This window comes from Sphaeramia orbicularis, chromosome 21 (assembly GCF_902148855.1).
Source record: "Sphaeramia orbicularis chromosome 21, fSphaOr1.1, whole genome shotgun sequence".
NCBI lineage: Eukaryota > Metazoa > Chordata > Actinopteri > Kurtiformes > Apogonidae > Sphaeramia > Sphaeramia orbicularis.
In genome coordinates, this window is record NC_043977.1 from 22365328 (window position 1) to 22381970 (window position 16643).

The window sequence follows — 16643 nt, forward strand, 5'->3', positions numbered from 1 at the left end:
CTGATCTACCAAAAGATTCAAATCAGGAAGTAATGCTCTTTTTGTTTGTTTATTTTGTTGCTTATTTTGTCAATTTATTGATCTTTTTCATCCATTTCATTGATTTTTTTCTTATTTTTTGTAATTGATTTCTGATCATGTTGTTGATTATGTTAATTTTCTTTATTATTTTGTCTATTTTAACTACTTGTATTGAGTTAGTGCTTATTTGAATAACTTCAGTGTTTATTATATTGAACTTTATTATTCTTTCTTATTATTCAGTCTGGATGTCTGATCTAATGGTGTCTCCCAGCATTGGTACCATGTTCCACACTGTCCCACACAAACATATTCACTGTCCCACATTTGTCTTTTTGGGACCCATCACACAACAATAATACATCAGTATATAATATAACATGTATAAAACTACTCTCTTTTCTGTTTTGTATTGTATCTCATAAAACGAAAAGCCTGGGTTGAGAAAGGACAGATTTTTACAAAGATATTCGCAGTTGAGTTCAGCATCAGGTACAAAGTTTGGTCCTCCTGTGCTGCCGTCTGTTTCCATGGTGATGACGCTGGGCAGGTTTTTCAGATTAGCTGGGTAGACACTTAGCAAATATAGCCGTAGTAAGTCTTTTATTTTATCAAGCTAAACAGAGACATTAAAAGCTGAAATCATGGCATCGGTTTTAGATGCCCTCTGGGAAGACAGGGACGTCAGATTTGACATAACGGCACAGTAAGTAAACACTGCGGAAACTATTCCACTATCATTCAAGCTAATGGGCATTAGCTTAGCTCAGATAGCCAGGATTTAATTTGCTAACTAATGATAAGAGCAGACAGCAGACAAATTAAATTGCCTTACTGTTAGTAGAAACATGTAAAGCAATCCCCTGTTGTGTGTTATTCTGCAGTGTAGTGATGGAAATGTTTAACGTTGTGGCAAATTTTCTTTAGTGACTAAAATGCAACTCGGACCATATTACAGATAGATAATCTGCGAATTATCTGTCAGTGTGTTTATCACCTGTCTGTGCCCTCTACACAGGCAGATGAAAACTCGCCCTGGAGAGGTAATGATAGACTGCTTGGACTCAATAGAAGACACCAAAGGAAACAACGGCGATCGAGGTATTTTTCTGGTTAAAACAACCTCACCAAAGGTTATGAGTGTGGTGGTATAATCGGTAGCTAATGTCCATCTTTTTGCAGGTCGGCTCTTGGTAACAAACCTGAGGATCATTTGGCATTCTTTGGCTCTGCCAAGAGTCAATTTGTGTGAGTTATACTGTTGCTGTTTCGACCAACATTTAATCATCTGAGTATTTCTGCCCTCTCTTGGAAGTTGTGGGTATTTTGGGTACCTGAAAAATTATTACATGGCGCAATAAATAAAAAGGGCAAGTAAAAATATAAATCTGTGATTTTATTCCTCAGCTGTGGGTTACAACTCCATCATAAATATCACCACTCGGACAGCAAACTCTGTAAGTAATTGTTAAGTAGGTAATTGTTTAACATTATTAAGACTAGTAATAAATCTGTTAAATAAATGTTTTTAAAAATTTCTTATTTACATACTGTACTGTGTAGAACATGTATTACAGCTTTTAAGCAATGAATTAACAAATATTTAATAAATTTACACTTGTCACATGTCAGTAGTCCCATCACTTACTTCATACTGTAAACGTACCTCAAATTAATCTAAGCACAAAAAGACATGAACTGGTTAGGTATAAATGTGATTAAGATGCTTTTCTGATAAAGTAATTGGATACCTTTTTTTTTTTTTTTTCAGAAACTGAGAGGCCAAACTGAAGCACTCTACATCTTGACAAAGTCCAACAACACAAGATTTGAGTTCATTTTTACAAATGTTGTACCTGGAAGTCCACGGCTCTTCACTTCTGTCATTGCTGTACACAGGTAATACTGGTTTGTGATCTAATTGCAGCCTAAACACAATGTTTGTCCTGCTGAAAAAAGAAAAACCTTGTATTATTTTGTTGCAGGGCCTATGAGACCTCTAAAATGTACCGGGACCTGAAATTACGAGCTGCTCTTATTCAAAATAAGCAGCTTAGACTGCTACCCCGGGAACAAGTGTACGACAAAATTAACGGAGTCTGGAATTTATCCAGTGATCAGGTACAGCCGTTGTACTGAAATTCTGTCTGAATTAGCTCTACACGGCTTAGCACGAGTTAAAAAGTGTAATTTACATTCAGATTGTATTGTTTTATGGGCTCTGTGTTTTGTGATTCATAACCACTTGTATAATTAGCAGAGTTACTCTTATAAATTTGAGATTATATAAATTTTTAATATGAGAAACATAATTCTGGTGCCTCTGCTGTTCTTTTAGGGGAATCTTGGGACCTTCTTTATCACCAATGTCCGGATTGTATGGCATGCCAATATGAATGAGAGTTTTAATGTCAGCATCCCTTATCTCCAGATTGTAAGTACTGTTAAAAAAGCTCTTATATGATTCCTCAGCCTTACATGAGTCTATATAGAATGAGCTGATATATTCGACTTGTAATTTTATTTGTAAACAGATCTTTGTTACTTTCATAGATTTATTTTCTTTTTCTTCTTAGTGTTGCAAGATATATCACATTATCACTTCCTTGTAATTAGTAGCGGTTGTAATTGGTCTACGTTCTATCTTTTTAATTATACTTCTGATTCTGTCAGTATAGTAAAATATTGATCCTGCATCTGTAGAAACAGCTCTTCTCATACAACATTTTTTTTTAGTAAATCTTGCTTGTTTGATCATGAATACAACTTCCAGGCACAGCAGTCCTTATCTAAGGACTAAAGCGAGTATTCCTTTTTTTAATCAATTTTTCTAAGTATTTTATATTTTACACAGTAACTGGGAAATACTATATTTAAATGGTGGTAGAGCTGGGTGATATTACCAAAAAATTCAAACTTGATTTTTATTTTAAGTTTATTATACTATCACAACTTATATATTACAAGAAGTTATTGACCAGGAAGGTTCTGCAGAGCAATAATCTCGATTTTGTGATGTAGGTATTTTTCACGATTTTCATAAACCAAAACCTTGATTAATCAAATTAACTTGATATATTGCTAATGTAGTTTTTGTAACTTTGTTATAACTTGTGTTTGATAATTTACTCCAAAAATTAATAGCTGTAAACAGCAGTACAGCAGTTTGATCTGGTACTTTACAACACTGTTTCTGCCCCAAGTTAAGTTTAGTTTTTTCTTTTTTTCCCCTGCAGTGGTCCATCAGAATAAGAGACTCAAAGTTTGGCTTGGCTTTGGTGATTGAGAGTTCACGACAGGTAACTGATTTTTCTCCACATCATGTGTGACTTTTTCTCTTTTCCAATATGATCCCTGATGTCCATAATACAATATATGTAATGCTAACTTTTATTCCTGTTTTGTTTCCTTCAATATGATACACATGTTTTTTGTGTTTCTGGTTGTAGAGTGGAGGCTACGTACTTGGGTTTAAGATTGATCCTGTGGATAAGCTTCAAGATGCACTTAAGGAAATCAACTCATTGCATAAGGTGTATTCTGCTAACCCTATTTTTGGAGTGGACTATGAAATGGAAGAAAAGGTATGCATAAATATCATCACAAAGTATTGTTGTCACTGACCCAGATCGACATCTAACACCACATTTTGTGATAGTTGTACAAAATGTAAATGAATTAATGATTGCAAATAGCTAAGCTTTTCACAAAATAAATGAAATGTGAAAATACAGTGTAATAACCAATCAAAATGCATCATTTTATCTGTACACGTGATAAAATTAAACTAGTAGGATAAATTGAACTTCCCAAAGATTGAATTAGCGTCGTGGTTGACTGTTTTTAATAACATAAAAGGAGTAACAAGATCAGTTTTTCACTATATTTTTCTTACAAATACAGTCAAGCTCAAGGACTAAAGGTCAGAAGTTGACCTGTAAAACTCATTTTTTTTATTCCTAGTAGGTTTGCCTACTGCTGTGGTCTTTAGACAGGGCTCCCAAAAAGACCAACAAAAGCTTAATTTCATTCAAAATACAGCTGCTGGAGCTGCTAAAAGTGCACTTCCCATATTCGATACATAACCAACACAATAATTTCTTACAAAATACTGAAACTTTTTTACATATTCCTTTTAGGCTGTTTATTATTACAAAATGTGGGTACTATGTGAAAATTCAGTCACATAATTCATTGTCATCTCATTGCTGTAACCTTAGAAATAGTAAGCTGCTGAAACTGAAACAAACCTAGTTATATAATAAAACCCTGTGTGTCTTTTTTTAAACACTGTCCTACTTATTTCTGGGTGCTCCTGTGTCGCTTGCTTTAACACCACTGTAGTCAATCTTGTTGTCATAGTGCTGTTTGTCCCAACAATCATTTCAGCCCCAGCCGCTGGAAGAGCTCACAGTGGACCAGCCTCCTGATGATGTGGAAATTGAGCCCGATGAACAGACTGACGCCTTCACTGTGAGTGTGCACTTTGGATCTACACTCACCCCCTCGGGGAGTCAATGGTTTGGTTTTCAGACTCTCAGAATAGCTATTGGCTACTGCTCTTCAGTATAATGAGCAAACATAAATTAATGTTGCCTAGTGCTTATGTTATACTGGTTATTAGTCAGGATGCTCAGTTGTTTTGTATAAAAATGTATATTACATCTGTGTTGTGTTGTTTGTGTCCTCTCAGGCTTACTTTGCTGATGGCAACAAGGTAAAGTTAACATTACCAGGTAACATTATAAAAGATTATAAAGGATACTGTATTTTAGAAATTAATCATTTTCCTGTTTATTTATTGATTTTCTAAAGCAACAAGACCGTGAGCCGGTGTTCTCTGAGGAGCTTGGCCTAGCCATCGAAAAGCTGAAGGATGGTTTCACTCTGCAAGGACTCTGGGAAGTCATGGGCTAAAATAACATACACGTACATGTACTGTAAATAATACAGGCTATTATTCATGGGGCAGGTTGTACAACATACGTATATTTATTTTTGGCTACTGGTAAAGGCTGTGATTGTCAACATTTATTGTGGGGTCATTTGTACAAAGCATTTTTCTTCCTCACAGCCACAATATTGTGTTTAATGTATGTATTGTTTTGTAGTAAATAAATGTATTTAGATAGATATTTGAGTGTGCTCTTTTTTAACTTATTTGAATGAATAAAGGAATGTTTAGTATTTCTTATGACGTTCATGTCTGTGTAGAAGGAACACAAGGATCTAAAGCTAACTACAAACTGCATAAGTATTTTAAATATGTAAAAAGGGGGCAAAGTGTCATCTGCTGTTGTTGCAGCTGTTCACTGACCCTGATCACTTGTTAGGTAATTCTCCTATTGATGTCTCACATACACAAATATTGAATCACACTACAGAGATCATTGCTATCAGTGAAACGTGACTCATCTACCTACAGTATGTGCCATTGTAGTAAATGCTAGAAATAGCTGTGAATCTTAAGAGTACTGGGGTAGATGGTCCTGCCATGGTGTTAAATGACAAAGTAATGTATATTTTGCTGCTTTTCAGATTTTAGATGACAAGAAAACATCATGGGTTATTTCTGTCTGGTCACACAACAATGTTCCTAATCACTGCGGTGACAAGGCTTCACAGTTGTTTTTACTCCATGACAGCTGTATGGGCTCTCTGGTTTGGCCGAGGTGAATTCTTCATAGATAGGGTGGTTGGCTATATTTAGAGGGGCGCAGTTATATTGAAGTGGCTTCAGACCTGGCTCTCTATAGTTCTCTGTCTTCACCAGTTAGCAAACTTCAGTTGTGAACTGCTCCACTTCTACATTTCCTGTTGATAAAAATGGATCCACAAAGCCTGAGGGAAGATCTCCGTCTGTTTCAGAGTACTTTGCTCCAGGATGGACTCAAGGAGCTACTGAATGAGAATAAGTTAATAGACTGTATTCTAAAGGTTGGAGACAGAAGCATCCCATGCCATCGGCTCATCCTTGCAGCATGTAGTCCTTACTTCAGAGAGTTGTACTTCTCAGATGAAAGCAAGGAAGTGGACAACAAAGAGGTTCCTCTGGAAAATTTGGATCCCAATATTATGGAAGTGATAGTGAATTATATGTACTCAGCAGAGATTGACATCAATGACAGCAATGTTCAGGATATTTTAGCAGTTGCCAATCGCTTCCAGATTCCTTCAGTGTTCACTGTTTGTGTGAATTATCTCCAGAAGTCACTGTCACAGAGAAACTGCCTTGCTGTTTACAGACTGGGACTGATGCTCAACAGCCCCAGACTGGCCATAGCAGCTCGAGACTACATTGCAGCTCGGTTTGAGACCTTATCCAAAAATGAGGATTTCCTAGAACTTGGCCCCCATGAACTCTTTGCTATCATTGGAGCAGATGTTTTGAATGTAGAAAAAGAGGAGGTGGTGTTTGAGTTCCTTCTGAAGTGGATCAAAAAAGACAAAGCAAATCGCATAAAAAGCTTGAATGAAGCATGTGACTGCATCCGTTTCCGTTTGCTCCCAGAGAAATACTTCAAGGAGAAGGTTGAAAAGGATGAACTCATCAAGTCTGATCCTGAGACCCTTAAAAAAATCAAAGTCATCAAAGAAGCTTTTGCAGGGAAGCTGCCTGAAAGGAAAAAGGGGCAAGATGGTGAAGAAGGAGAAGAAGGAGAGGACAAGTTGCCTGGCTACCTGAATGATACCCGCCGAATTGGCATGTACGCCAAAGACATGGTGCTGATGATCAATGACAGTGCTGCTGTGGCCTATGATGGAAAGGAGAATGAATGCTTTCTTGCTGCAATGTCTGAGCAGATTCCCCGAAACCATGTCAGTCTGGTAACAAAGAAGAACAATCTTTATGTTTTGGGTGGACTCTTTATTGATGAAGAGGACAAGGAAAACCCACTGCAGTGTTACTTCTATCAGGTATTAAAAACAGCTACATCATCACATCAGAGGAGGTGGAATGTAACTAAATACTTGACTTAAAAACACATTTGATGTATTATACGCTTTACTTGAATACATCCACTTTATACAGATTTATACTTCAGCTTTAGTTACCTCTAACATTACAATTTTTCATCCTTTTCCTTATTAGTGAAGAGCGATGTATCCCCAAACTTATTGAATATTTGTGATTAGTGAAAGGTGAAAGATGAGGTGTCCTTTAATGAGGAAATTCCTCTCCTTTAAGCCCCAGTAGAATTGGTTCATAAATCTGAAAACTGGCCTGTTTGTCTGTGTTCATGAAAAGTAGATTTTTAGTGATTTATTATTCTCACAGGACAGCACCACTACAAACGTATGATTATATAAAATATGCTGCATTACTGTAAAACAACAGAGTATAAAGTAGTTCAAAAGAGCCCCATCTTCAACATCTACAGCAGTAAATATAATACAGACCTTAATATAGCAGGTATGATATAACACTTAAATAAGGTTTAGAATGGAGAACTTTCACTGATAATGGAGTTTTTTCCCATTGTGGTATTAATACGTTTAAATGATCTGAATACTTGTTCCCCCACTGATAGAGTCAATTCTTCATTTTCTCTATCTCTAAATGTGTCTTCCAGTTGGACAGTCTTGCTGCTGAATGGATGGCTCTTCCTCCCATGCCCTCACCGAGGTGTTTGTTCGGTATGGGTGAAGTTGACAACCTCATCTTCGCTGTAGCAGGCAAAGATCTGCAATCCAACGAGTCCCATGACACCGTTATGTGCTATGACACAGAGTAAGTTCACTGCATCAGCCTTTTGAGTATCTTTATCCAGTGGATATAGTTTTGGAGCTCTGATGCGTTTAACTTCGTCACCTCTTTTAGGAAAATGAAGTGGAGTGAAACAAAAAAGCTTCCCTTGAAACTCAACGGCCACAGTGTTGTCTCTGAGAACGGACTGGTTTACTGCATTGGAGGAAAAACAGAAGACAAGTAAGGCTGCAGTGGCTCAACATGTCATATTACAGATATTTAACACAATCAGAGTGTGATTTTCTCATTTTTATTAATCTCTTGTCTCATCACTACAGCAAAACAACCAATAAGATGTTTGCATACAACCACAAGAGGTCAGAGTGGAAGGAGGTGGCTTCCATGAAGACCCCCAGATCCATGTTTGGAGCAGTTATCTACAAGGGAAGGATTATTGTGGCTGGGGGGGCCAACGAAGAGGGCCTCATAGCTGGATGCGAAGCCTATGATTTTGGAACAAACAAGTATGTGCAGCTGTCAGTTCAGTTTAAAGGTGTAACATTTAGGATTTAAGATTTAGAGTTCAGAATCTGTCATGTTTCTATGGCGCTCAGATCAAAGATACACTCAAAAGCCTGTCATTTTTTGTATTTTTCATGGCCATCTTACACTACATTAACACTGCAGGCAAAAGTGGCCCAAATCTGACTTTTTTCCCATATGTGATCCTTATCTGATTTTTTTTATGATAGTATGAATGGCACAAATCCATTTTCTTTCAAATCAGACCCAGGCCACTTTCATATGTGGTCCTGATTCAGATACATATCTGGTGTTTTGTAATGTGACTTCAGTCTGTCTGGTCATGTCACATTGCATCTGACTTTTACATTATTGAGATGCAATAGATGTCACAATTCTGCACTAGAGGAGGCAGGACCTGGCAAAATCCATATTTACTTCCATAAACACAGTATGCTATGTGTGATGTCATGTCTTCTTCTGTCCATGTCTCATGAGTCTGATGGAAGTCACATTTGAATTATAATGTGAACAACCTTGCAAAAAAAAAAAAGAATTCAGCAAAAAATTGGAATTGAGCATTAAGACCTGCAGTGTGAACATAGCGTGACATTGTCCCATCTGCTTGCATGATGAGAGTGACGCAAAGTGCATTCAGGAAGTTAAAATCTGCGACCTCACCACTAGATGCTACTAAATCCCACACACTGCACCTTTAAATAGACACCAACTCTGTCTTTTACCTATACTTCTGTTTGACTATTTTAAAGTAGTTTGTTAAAGATTGTTTTTTTTCTTGAACCAGACAAATTCACTGTCGTTGTCATCTTGTTTCAGGTGGTCGCCCTTCACTGACTTTCCTCAGGAGAGGAGTTCAGTAAACCTGGTCAGCTGTGACGGGCTGATGTTCGCTGTAGGAGGCTTTGCCATGGTGGAGAACGACGACAAAGAGTGTGCACCCAGTGAAATCATTGACATTTGGCAGTATGTTTATGTTTATGTTTACGCATTTGGCAGACGCTTTTTTCCAAAGCGACTTACAGGGGAAAACCAATTAAATCACTCAATCAAATTTTATTTATATAGGGCCAGATCACAATAAAAGTTATCTCTTGACATTTTATATATAGAGTTGGTCAAAACCAGACTCTAAGTCAATTTACAGAAACCCAACAGAATCCAGTATGTATGTGTTGAATTATTCTCATTGTATTTACAGTGATAGGGTCATCTTATTCACTTTCTTTATAGCAAAATGAAGCCTCAATTCTAACATACAAGAACATATACTAATAATTTCATTTTTCTTTAGGTATGAAGATGACAAGAAGCAGTGGACTGGCATCATCAGAGAAATGCGTTATGCAGCTGGAGCCTCCTGTGTGTCTATGCGTCTGAATGCAGCCAAAATGCCAAAACTGTAATGAGAATTAACAAATATCTGGTAGAAGGGACTGTTAATGTACTCCTGTAGACAGAAATACAAGCATGTACATTTATTTAGATGTGTGACTCATTCATATCTTTATTTTTTAATAAGTAATGCTAAAAAAATAAGTCCACAGTAGTGCTAACATACTGTTAATAAATGTGTTTTTATATCCTGCCAGCCTTACCAATTGTTATGCTAATGTATCTTCAATAAAGTCATGAGTTATAAACCTTTTAATAGTATGTTGCAGTTGTACCAAAATACCTGCTGAAAACGCTGATTTTTTTTCTCTTAAACCTAATGCAACAACATAAACATAATGGCTAAAATTACAAATCTATGTTAAAAAAATAGCACGTTATTTATGTCTGTTGAGCTACTGACAAAACGGCACAAATGCTGCTTATGTACAACTTTATATTTTATTTAAAAAAGCAAAGCAATTTAATATAAAAGTTTGACACAATCTCATTTACCATGAAATGAGGTAGATTCACGTCAACTCTGATGAAAAAATAAGACACAATGGATTATTATTAACGTACTGTTTGTAAAATGATATATTCTCTTCAGTCACAGCCTGGAAATTCTTCAGAAAAAACAGACTTGTTGCTGAATGTAACATTTCTTTATGCGTTCAGTAAATACATCCTTCAAGAGGAAACCTCTCCAAATATTTTTTTCTTTAGATATTCTTTCCAAGCACCCTCTGTTGAGAGCTCCATGGAGTTCCATTCAAAGTGAGGGATCTGTGGAAACAACACACTAATCACTTCACTGTTTAAAGTAAAAATACCACTGTAATGTGAAATGTATAAATACCACTTTAAATGGTGCTCTCTAACCTGGACAACACGGTAACCCAGTATTTCCAGGTGTCTTTTTCTCATCATGGTTTCTCCTTTCATATGATGCGAGTTCTTGCAGAAGGACTTTGAATCAAGAAAATCCACAGCAACTCTGACAGAAACAAAACGTCAAACATATTTAAGCAGTTGAAACAGGCTCTTTAAATACAGAGCTGGAGTTTTGAAGGTGTTTCTACCGTTGTGCTCCAGGTGGGAGTTCGCTCCTGATGCTTTCCAGTGAGTTGTTCCCCCAGTCAACATTTCCTATGTGTGAGATCTGGAGGGTATTTGGCTCATTGTAGGCCAGCGGCTCCAAGTGTTTGTCCAGTATGCATTCAAAATCTGAAAAGACAAGGTAGAAAACCTTGTTACATGGTTAAACAACAACAAAAAACATTGATTTAAAAATGCACTTTAGTAGAGATGTGCAATATCACTGATTTCCTTTCTACTCTGGTGCCACATAAAGTAGTACACAATACTGGTACTTATTCTCACAAAGTAAATCATTAAAAATAGATAAATAAGCGCCATTAAAATATATGTTGCAAACAAACAAACATTTTAAATTTACATTTATGCATTAAAATGTAATAAAATTCATTTTATTGGATTGATAAGGTGGTTCCAGTAACATAATTCTTCCTCTCCTCATCTTTATACATTGTAGCTATTAATTACGGCATTTTTTCATGACTTACTTCATAACCATTATTTATTTTGCTGTCATACTTACTCATATCAGTTTGAATAAAATGTCATTCTGGTGAATCTGTTTCAATGTCAACACACAATGAAACCTAGGTGCATTTATAGAGCGTTTTTATGTGACTAGAATAAGTGGAAGGAGAAGTAGTTCCAATCCACCTGTTGTTAAATAGCACAGGTACTGGAGACACTATAGTGACTTTGTACTGTATTTTCTGTTGACAATAAATCACAAACTTACCCCAAATCACTGACTTTAGATATTAACCATTAATTCTGAGAATCGCTCTGAATCCTGAGATCATAAGCAACAATATTAGTATCCCTCCACACAACATTACCCTGTCAGACTGATTCTAGAGCTGGGTGATAACACCAAAAAATTGTATCAAATTTTTTTTTCACTGATGTAAACATTTTATAATTTTAATCAAGTTAGTTTTTGACTTCATGAAATGAAGACAAAACATGTTACCAAAAAATAACTTGTTCTACAGAAACTATAACCCATATATGACTGGAGAAACACATAGACAATTAATAAATTACATGAACTAAACAGGTTGTAATATTTTTAATTTTGGTTGAGTAATAAAAGTCTCCAGAGGTGTCATCTTTGATTTTCTGATTTTGACATTTTCACTGTTTTCAGAAAGCAAAATCTGTATTAATTGATTTAATTCAATATATAGCCGAGCCCTAACTGAGACTGAAAGTTAATTTATAACATTTAATAGTTAATTCTGTTATGTGATTTGTGAGCAGTTAAAATCCTTAGGACAGAGGGACCGCTCTTCTTAATACATAAAGAACAGATTTATCCAATTAGAAGCTTCCCATATTGTGTTTTGTTGTGTACCACTGAACATTAAAGCATTTTGGAAATCCCAATGTAAAGACTATAATCAGTTGGATGGAAATGACCTTCATACTCACCTACAGTATAAAAATATGGCGTGACAACTGATAGTCGGACACAGTTCATACCACCAAGAACTTCACTGAGCATTTTATGGATCTGCTGCTGCACAGGACTGATGCTACCACTCCCTGAAAATAATTTTAGAGACAGTGGCAGTTAGCACAAGCTTGTACAAATTTTGCCTTTAAAGCCACAAAAACAGGAGAACATCAGAATATTATATTACCTTTCTTTTGCAGGTGCTGGCAGTAACGGTCATGAAACCACGGCACTTGAAACTCAGGACATTCAAGACACATGGCACGATTCAGCTCCATGAGGCGCTGTCGAACCCGCAAGTTGAGGGAATTAGACAGGGCTGGAAGAGGTAACATGAAGAGTTACGCATGAGCAACAAGTCAGGGGGTACTAATACAATATTCATTTTATCCAATAGGGAACATACTGTCTAACTGGACATCTAATTTTCCCAGAAAGTTGATACTGAAAATCTCTTTGATAAGTTCCTCAGGAAAACGATCAGCCAATGCCAAGGAGTATCCCAGAAGGACGAGCAGATGTGGGTCAAAGGAGCCTTTAATGTATAAAGCAGTAAATGTTAGCAAAAGTTACGTTTATTTTCTTAATATAGTAAATTTACAATCTACTTACTGATATGTGGGGTGAAGCGTTGTATACAGATGTCAAACAACTCATCTTCTTTTTCAGGATCATAATTCAAGACACAAAAGGGCAGCAAGGTGGCATATATTGAAGAGTGGTGAATCTGGAAAATAATTCAGGATATTTATTAGTGAATATACGGTTATGTATTCAATATACAACATGTTGTGATGTCTATTAAAGCACCTTGTCAATGTCTCTGATGGCCACATTGGCGATATGCTCCATCAAAGGAGGGCAAAGGTGGGTATTCCTGGTTAACAACAGGGCTAGATCAGACACATTGCTCCCGTTTATCTGATCCATCATCCTCTGAAGAGTAACCATCACATCTTCAAGCAGCATTTCCTCAAACCACTCCCCTGAAATGTACTTCAGCTCTTCAAGCAACAAGTCCAGCCGATCAGCTGTTCGCAGTCTCTCGTGTCCGCAGCGATTCAGGTTTTGCAGCAGGCGGACGTATTTACTGGGAGTGTTGTGGCGGTACGATGGGTCGTTCCGTAGCAATTTGGCAACAGCGAAAGAAATGGTGTTGAGGTCGTTGAGGCTGCACTGGGACACCACAGAGCTGACCCGGGAGATCCCGCCATCGTCCAGTCGTGGGCAAGGCAGGATCGTCAAAACACGAGTCAACATGGTCACTTCAGAAGGGAAGACACTGTGCAGCAAAAAGCTGAAAGAAAAAAAGGAATCATCCTACATTTTACCAAGGAAGCATCAGAATTATTAAAACTGAAGAGTAAAGGCTAAAGTTAGAACCATCATTTAAAAAAAATTTGTTTGGTTTTCCTCCAAAGTTAAAGGTTCATGGTGAAAACAATAAAATGGTTTTGGATTAAAAAAAACAAAAAACCTTTAATCAGCAATGTGAATCATACCATAATTCTCTCATCCCACCCTTTTCAGCCTCTATAAAATCAAGACTTATCTTATTATACCTGTAACTTCATGAAAATTAAACTAATACTAGTCTTCTCCTAAAAAATAAAAAAGGCTTATGCACATATGCAGAATAACTACTACTAAACAGATATCAAACAGCAAACTAAATAGAGAGCCTGGACAAGCAACACTACATACAAAGCTATTATTTAAAATACTCTTTAACTTAGATAAACACTTACTTGGCCAAAGTGTTTCTGAGTCTAGTGAAAAATTCAGGATTCTGGTATTGTAGCAGCAAGAATGCTTGGGTAATTCGGGCCACCTCCACTGGTTTGTAGAGATGAAGGTTTCTTTGGATCACTGATGCCATTCTGGAAAACGATATAATCATAATTACATGTTGGCATTACTTAAACTACACAGATGCCATATGACACCGATAGGATACTTACTTGTTCATTAGGCTCAGATTTCTGCTCTGAATCTCTTCAAGTGCTTCAATTACAGCAAGAGCCTGGTGTATACTGAACTCATCTGCCAACAGAAGGGTGGTGTTTTCTAACCTAAAAGATAAAAAATGATTAGTAGACTTGTTAAGTCAGAAGATAAGTGAAGGGGCTTTGATGTTCATCATAAGACTAGAAAACTAACTCTTCTCTTATCTCCGCATTGGCTAAGGGAGCCAAACTGACAAACAGTTTGGTGAAGGAGAAAGGATCAGTGCTCGAGTCGATCAGTTCTATTAGCCTCTGTTTCGCGCTGACCCTGAAGTCACAGTTGTGGAACTGCAGGGACTGAAACAAGCCCATGATGATGGCGATATCCTCTGAGTTCAGCCTGGGAATGTTGCACAACAGGATCTGATTGCATTTTTCCAGCAGAGGCCGATGGTTGTATCTGATATTACGAAGGAACTGCACCACCCTCCGAGGAGTGTTGTAATTTGTGGGATCTGTGGTGTCCAGAAGTTTGTCTACCCTGTTAATGAGGGCATCTCTGAGACGTGGAGACACCAGGGAGGATACGCTGATCATTAGGATAGTTAAAATCCTAGGGAAACATGGCCAAGGAGCTGATTAAATACACAATATGAAACACTTTTTTTTGTACGTGAAAGTAAATGTGTCTGTCCCATGACTGACCTGGCATCATTAATTGTTGGCAACTTCTCATCCAGAATTGCCGTGATCTGACCCATCAGAGGACTGTGCTGAAGGTGTAGGTCACTGAGACAGATGGCAAACTTGGACAGAGATGCCATTGACAATCTGCAAATATCCAGAGCAGTGAAACATCTCATTCATTAAATGATTAGTCAACGTAGGAATTATTCAATTAATAGAAATACTAAAAATAATGGAACAATTTTCTAGTATTTTTACACTTTATTCTGATAGTGACGCAGAAATTAGGGGATGGCCCAGAATTTGGTACATGGTAGAAGATTTTATCAGTTTACACATGGACTAATTTTTAAGTTATTTCTCAAGGAAACTGCAAATATCTACTGCTACTCCAGTTGTTTACAACTGATAAATTAAATGTTCAGTCATCACATTATGAAAATGTGTGATAAATACAATGGAACAGTCATGAAATATTAAAACACCAGAGTTATAAGAAAAGCAATACCTCACCAATCTTTAAAGACATGATGAAGATTATTTACATTGCTAAAATTATTTTGAGGTTTTAGTGTGTAATATTTAAGTCTCTCATGAATTACATCTTTTTCTGCCCTCTGTCAGTGTTCATAAAACATTTTAGACTTTTGTCAAATTGGACAATTATAGAGTACAATACCTGTCTAGTCGCAGCCAAGCTTCTGAAATCAGTTGCTGAACAAGAGAGTCATGTGGATCCACATTAAATCTAACAGAAAGGTAAAAATGTTGTAGTGAGTGTTTTACATTTTAATTACGATTTAACATTGACTGTGTCTGTATCTGTCTGTACCTGAGGAAAGTGTAAAGCATGTCGACCAACATACAATTATCCATAAGAGCAATTTTGTTTTCTGCCAAAACACGGAGGGTCAAGAACTGGGGGTGACACCTGATAAGGTCAATAGTCCGAAGCAGCTGTGGCTTCTCCTTCTGAAACTGCCACAGCATCCCCACAGCCCGGCTCACATGGTTCACTGTGAGTTTGGCCTTATGCTTCCCCACCACATCAAAAATCTGATCTTCAGCAGAGCAAACCCGCAGCTGCTCTAGAACCTGGTCTCTGTTCACCATCGCCCCATGTAGGAGCCTACGAAGGCAGGGGGTCACACACCGGAGTCGAAACATCACTTAGGCACAGGTGAACTGGTCCACATTGAGGTCTTCATTGTACTAGTTCAGCTGTCCATTTCAATGTCAAACCCACAAATGAGTTCAACCAACAGGTATCATCTTCAAGTTAGTCTGCTGACAGTGAATGTCCTGAAGGTACTCTGGGACCTGTGTCAAAACAAAAGAATACACACACACACACACACACACACACACACACACGCACACACACATTAAGAAACATTACTATCAGCTTTATCACACATGACTTTATCCTGATTATACTGATTTTCAAAGGAAGCTCCTGTATGATAGGAAAACTGCCCAGATTTCACATGTCGACCCTGAGTTCAGAGGGGTCCATCACTTAAAACCATACAGAAAGTCTCCCTCAGAGGTAACGGATGACATTCCTTCCTTAGACCCTATGGTCAGATACAACTATAGCTACCACTATATTCACGTGGGTAAAGAAACACTTACCTAAAACGACTCAGACACAAAAACCCCACAAAGTAGCCCCATTGTTAGGGAGATTTATGCAAGTTAAAGACACTTTAAAGGTACTGATGTAACTCAAACAGAATACGATGGTTAAATAACTCATGCAAAGTCAAAATTAGCTAGCATGTGCGCCTCACTTCCGTAGCTGGTGACATAATGTGATGTGGATATA

General features: G+C 37.2%; 3 protein-coding genes across 4 annotated transcripts; 2 read left to right on the forward strand and 1 right to left on the reverse strand.

Annotated features, from left to right (window-relative positions):
- The first annotated feature begins 543 nt into the window (after window positions 1-543).
- On the forward strand, window positions 544-5154 carry bbs5 (Bardet-Biedl syndrome 5). Its single transcript, XM_030124946.1, has 12 exons — window positions 544-727; window positions 1040-1122; window positions 1204-1269; window positions 1429-1478; window positions 1793-1920; window positions 2007-2142; window positions 2360-2455; window positions 3258-3320; window positions 3471-3605; window positions 4411-4494; window positions 4715-4738; window positions 4837-5154. The coding sequence occupies exons 1-12, from the start codon at window positions 666-668 to the stop codon at window positions 4936-4938; spliced, it is 1029 nt and encodes a 342-aa protein (XP_029980806.1). The 5' UTR covers window positions 544-665; the 3' UTR covers window positions 4939-5154.
- A 107-nt stretch (window positions 5155-5261) lies between these two features.
- Window positions 5262-10093, forward strand: klhl41a (kelch-like family member 41a). The gene is made up of 6 exons (XM_030124944.1): window positions 5262-6939; window positions 7596-7753; window positions 7844-7951; window positions 8050-8235; window positions 9071-9217; window positions 9546-10093. The coding sequence occupies exons 1-6, from the start codon at window positions 5848-5850 to the stop codon at window positions 9655-9657; spliced, it is 1803 nt and encodes a 600-aa protein (XP_029980804.1). The 5' UTR covers window positions 5262-5847; the 3' UTR covers window positions 9658-10093.
- On the reverse strand, window positions 10069-16613 carry fastkd1 (FAST kinase domains 1). 2 transcript variants are annotated; one of them, XM_030124942.1, is made up of 15 exons: window positions 16451-16613; window positions 15648-16135; window positions 15495-15563; window positions 14834-14959; window positions 14343-14741; window positions 14144-14254; window positions 13931-14062; window positions 12993-13479; window positions 12795-12909; window positions 12589-12717; window positions 12370-12501; window positions 12158-12271; window positions 10711-10855; window positions 10511-10625; window positions 10069-10414 (listed from the first exon to the last, which is right to left on the reverse strand). In XM_030124942.1, exons 2-15 carry the CDS (start codon window positions 15980-15982, stop codon window positions 10319-10321), a joined length of 2505 nt encoding a protein of 834 aa, XP_029980802.1. In that variant the 5' UTR covers window positions 15983-16135; window positions 16451-16613; the 3' UTR covers window positions 10069-10318. The 2 variants fall into 2 exon arrangements, with proteins under 2 accessions (XP_029980802.1, XP_029980803.1); XM_030124943.1 differs by having other exon boundaries at window positions 14144-14249; window positions 14338-14741.
- Between the last annotated feature and the right edge of the window lie 30 nt (window positions 16614-16643).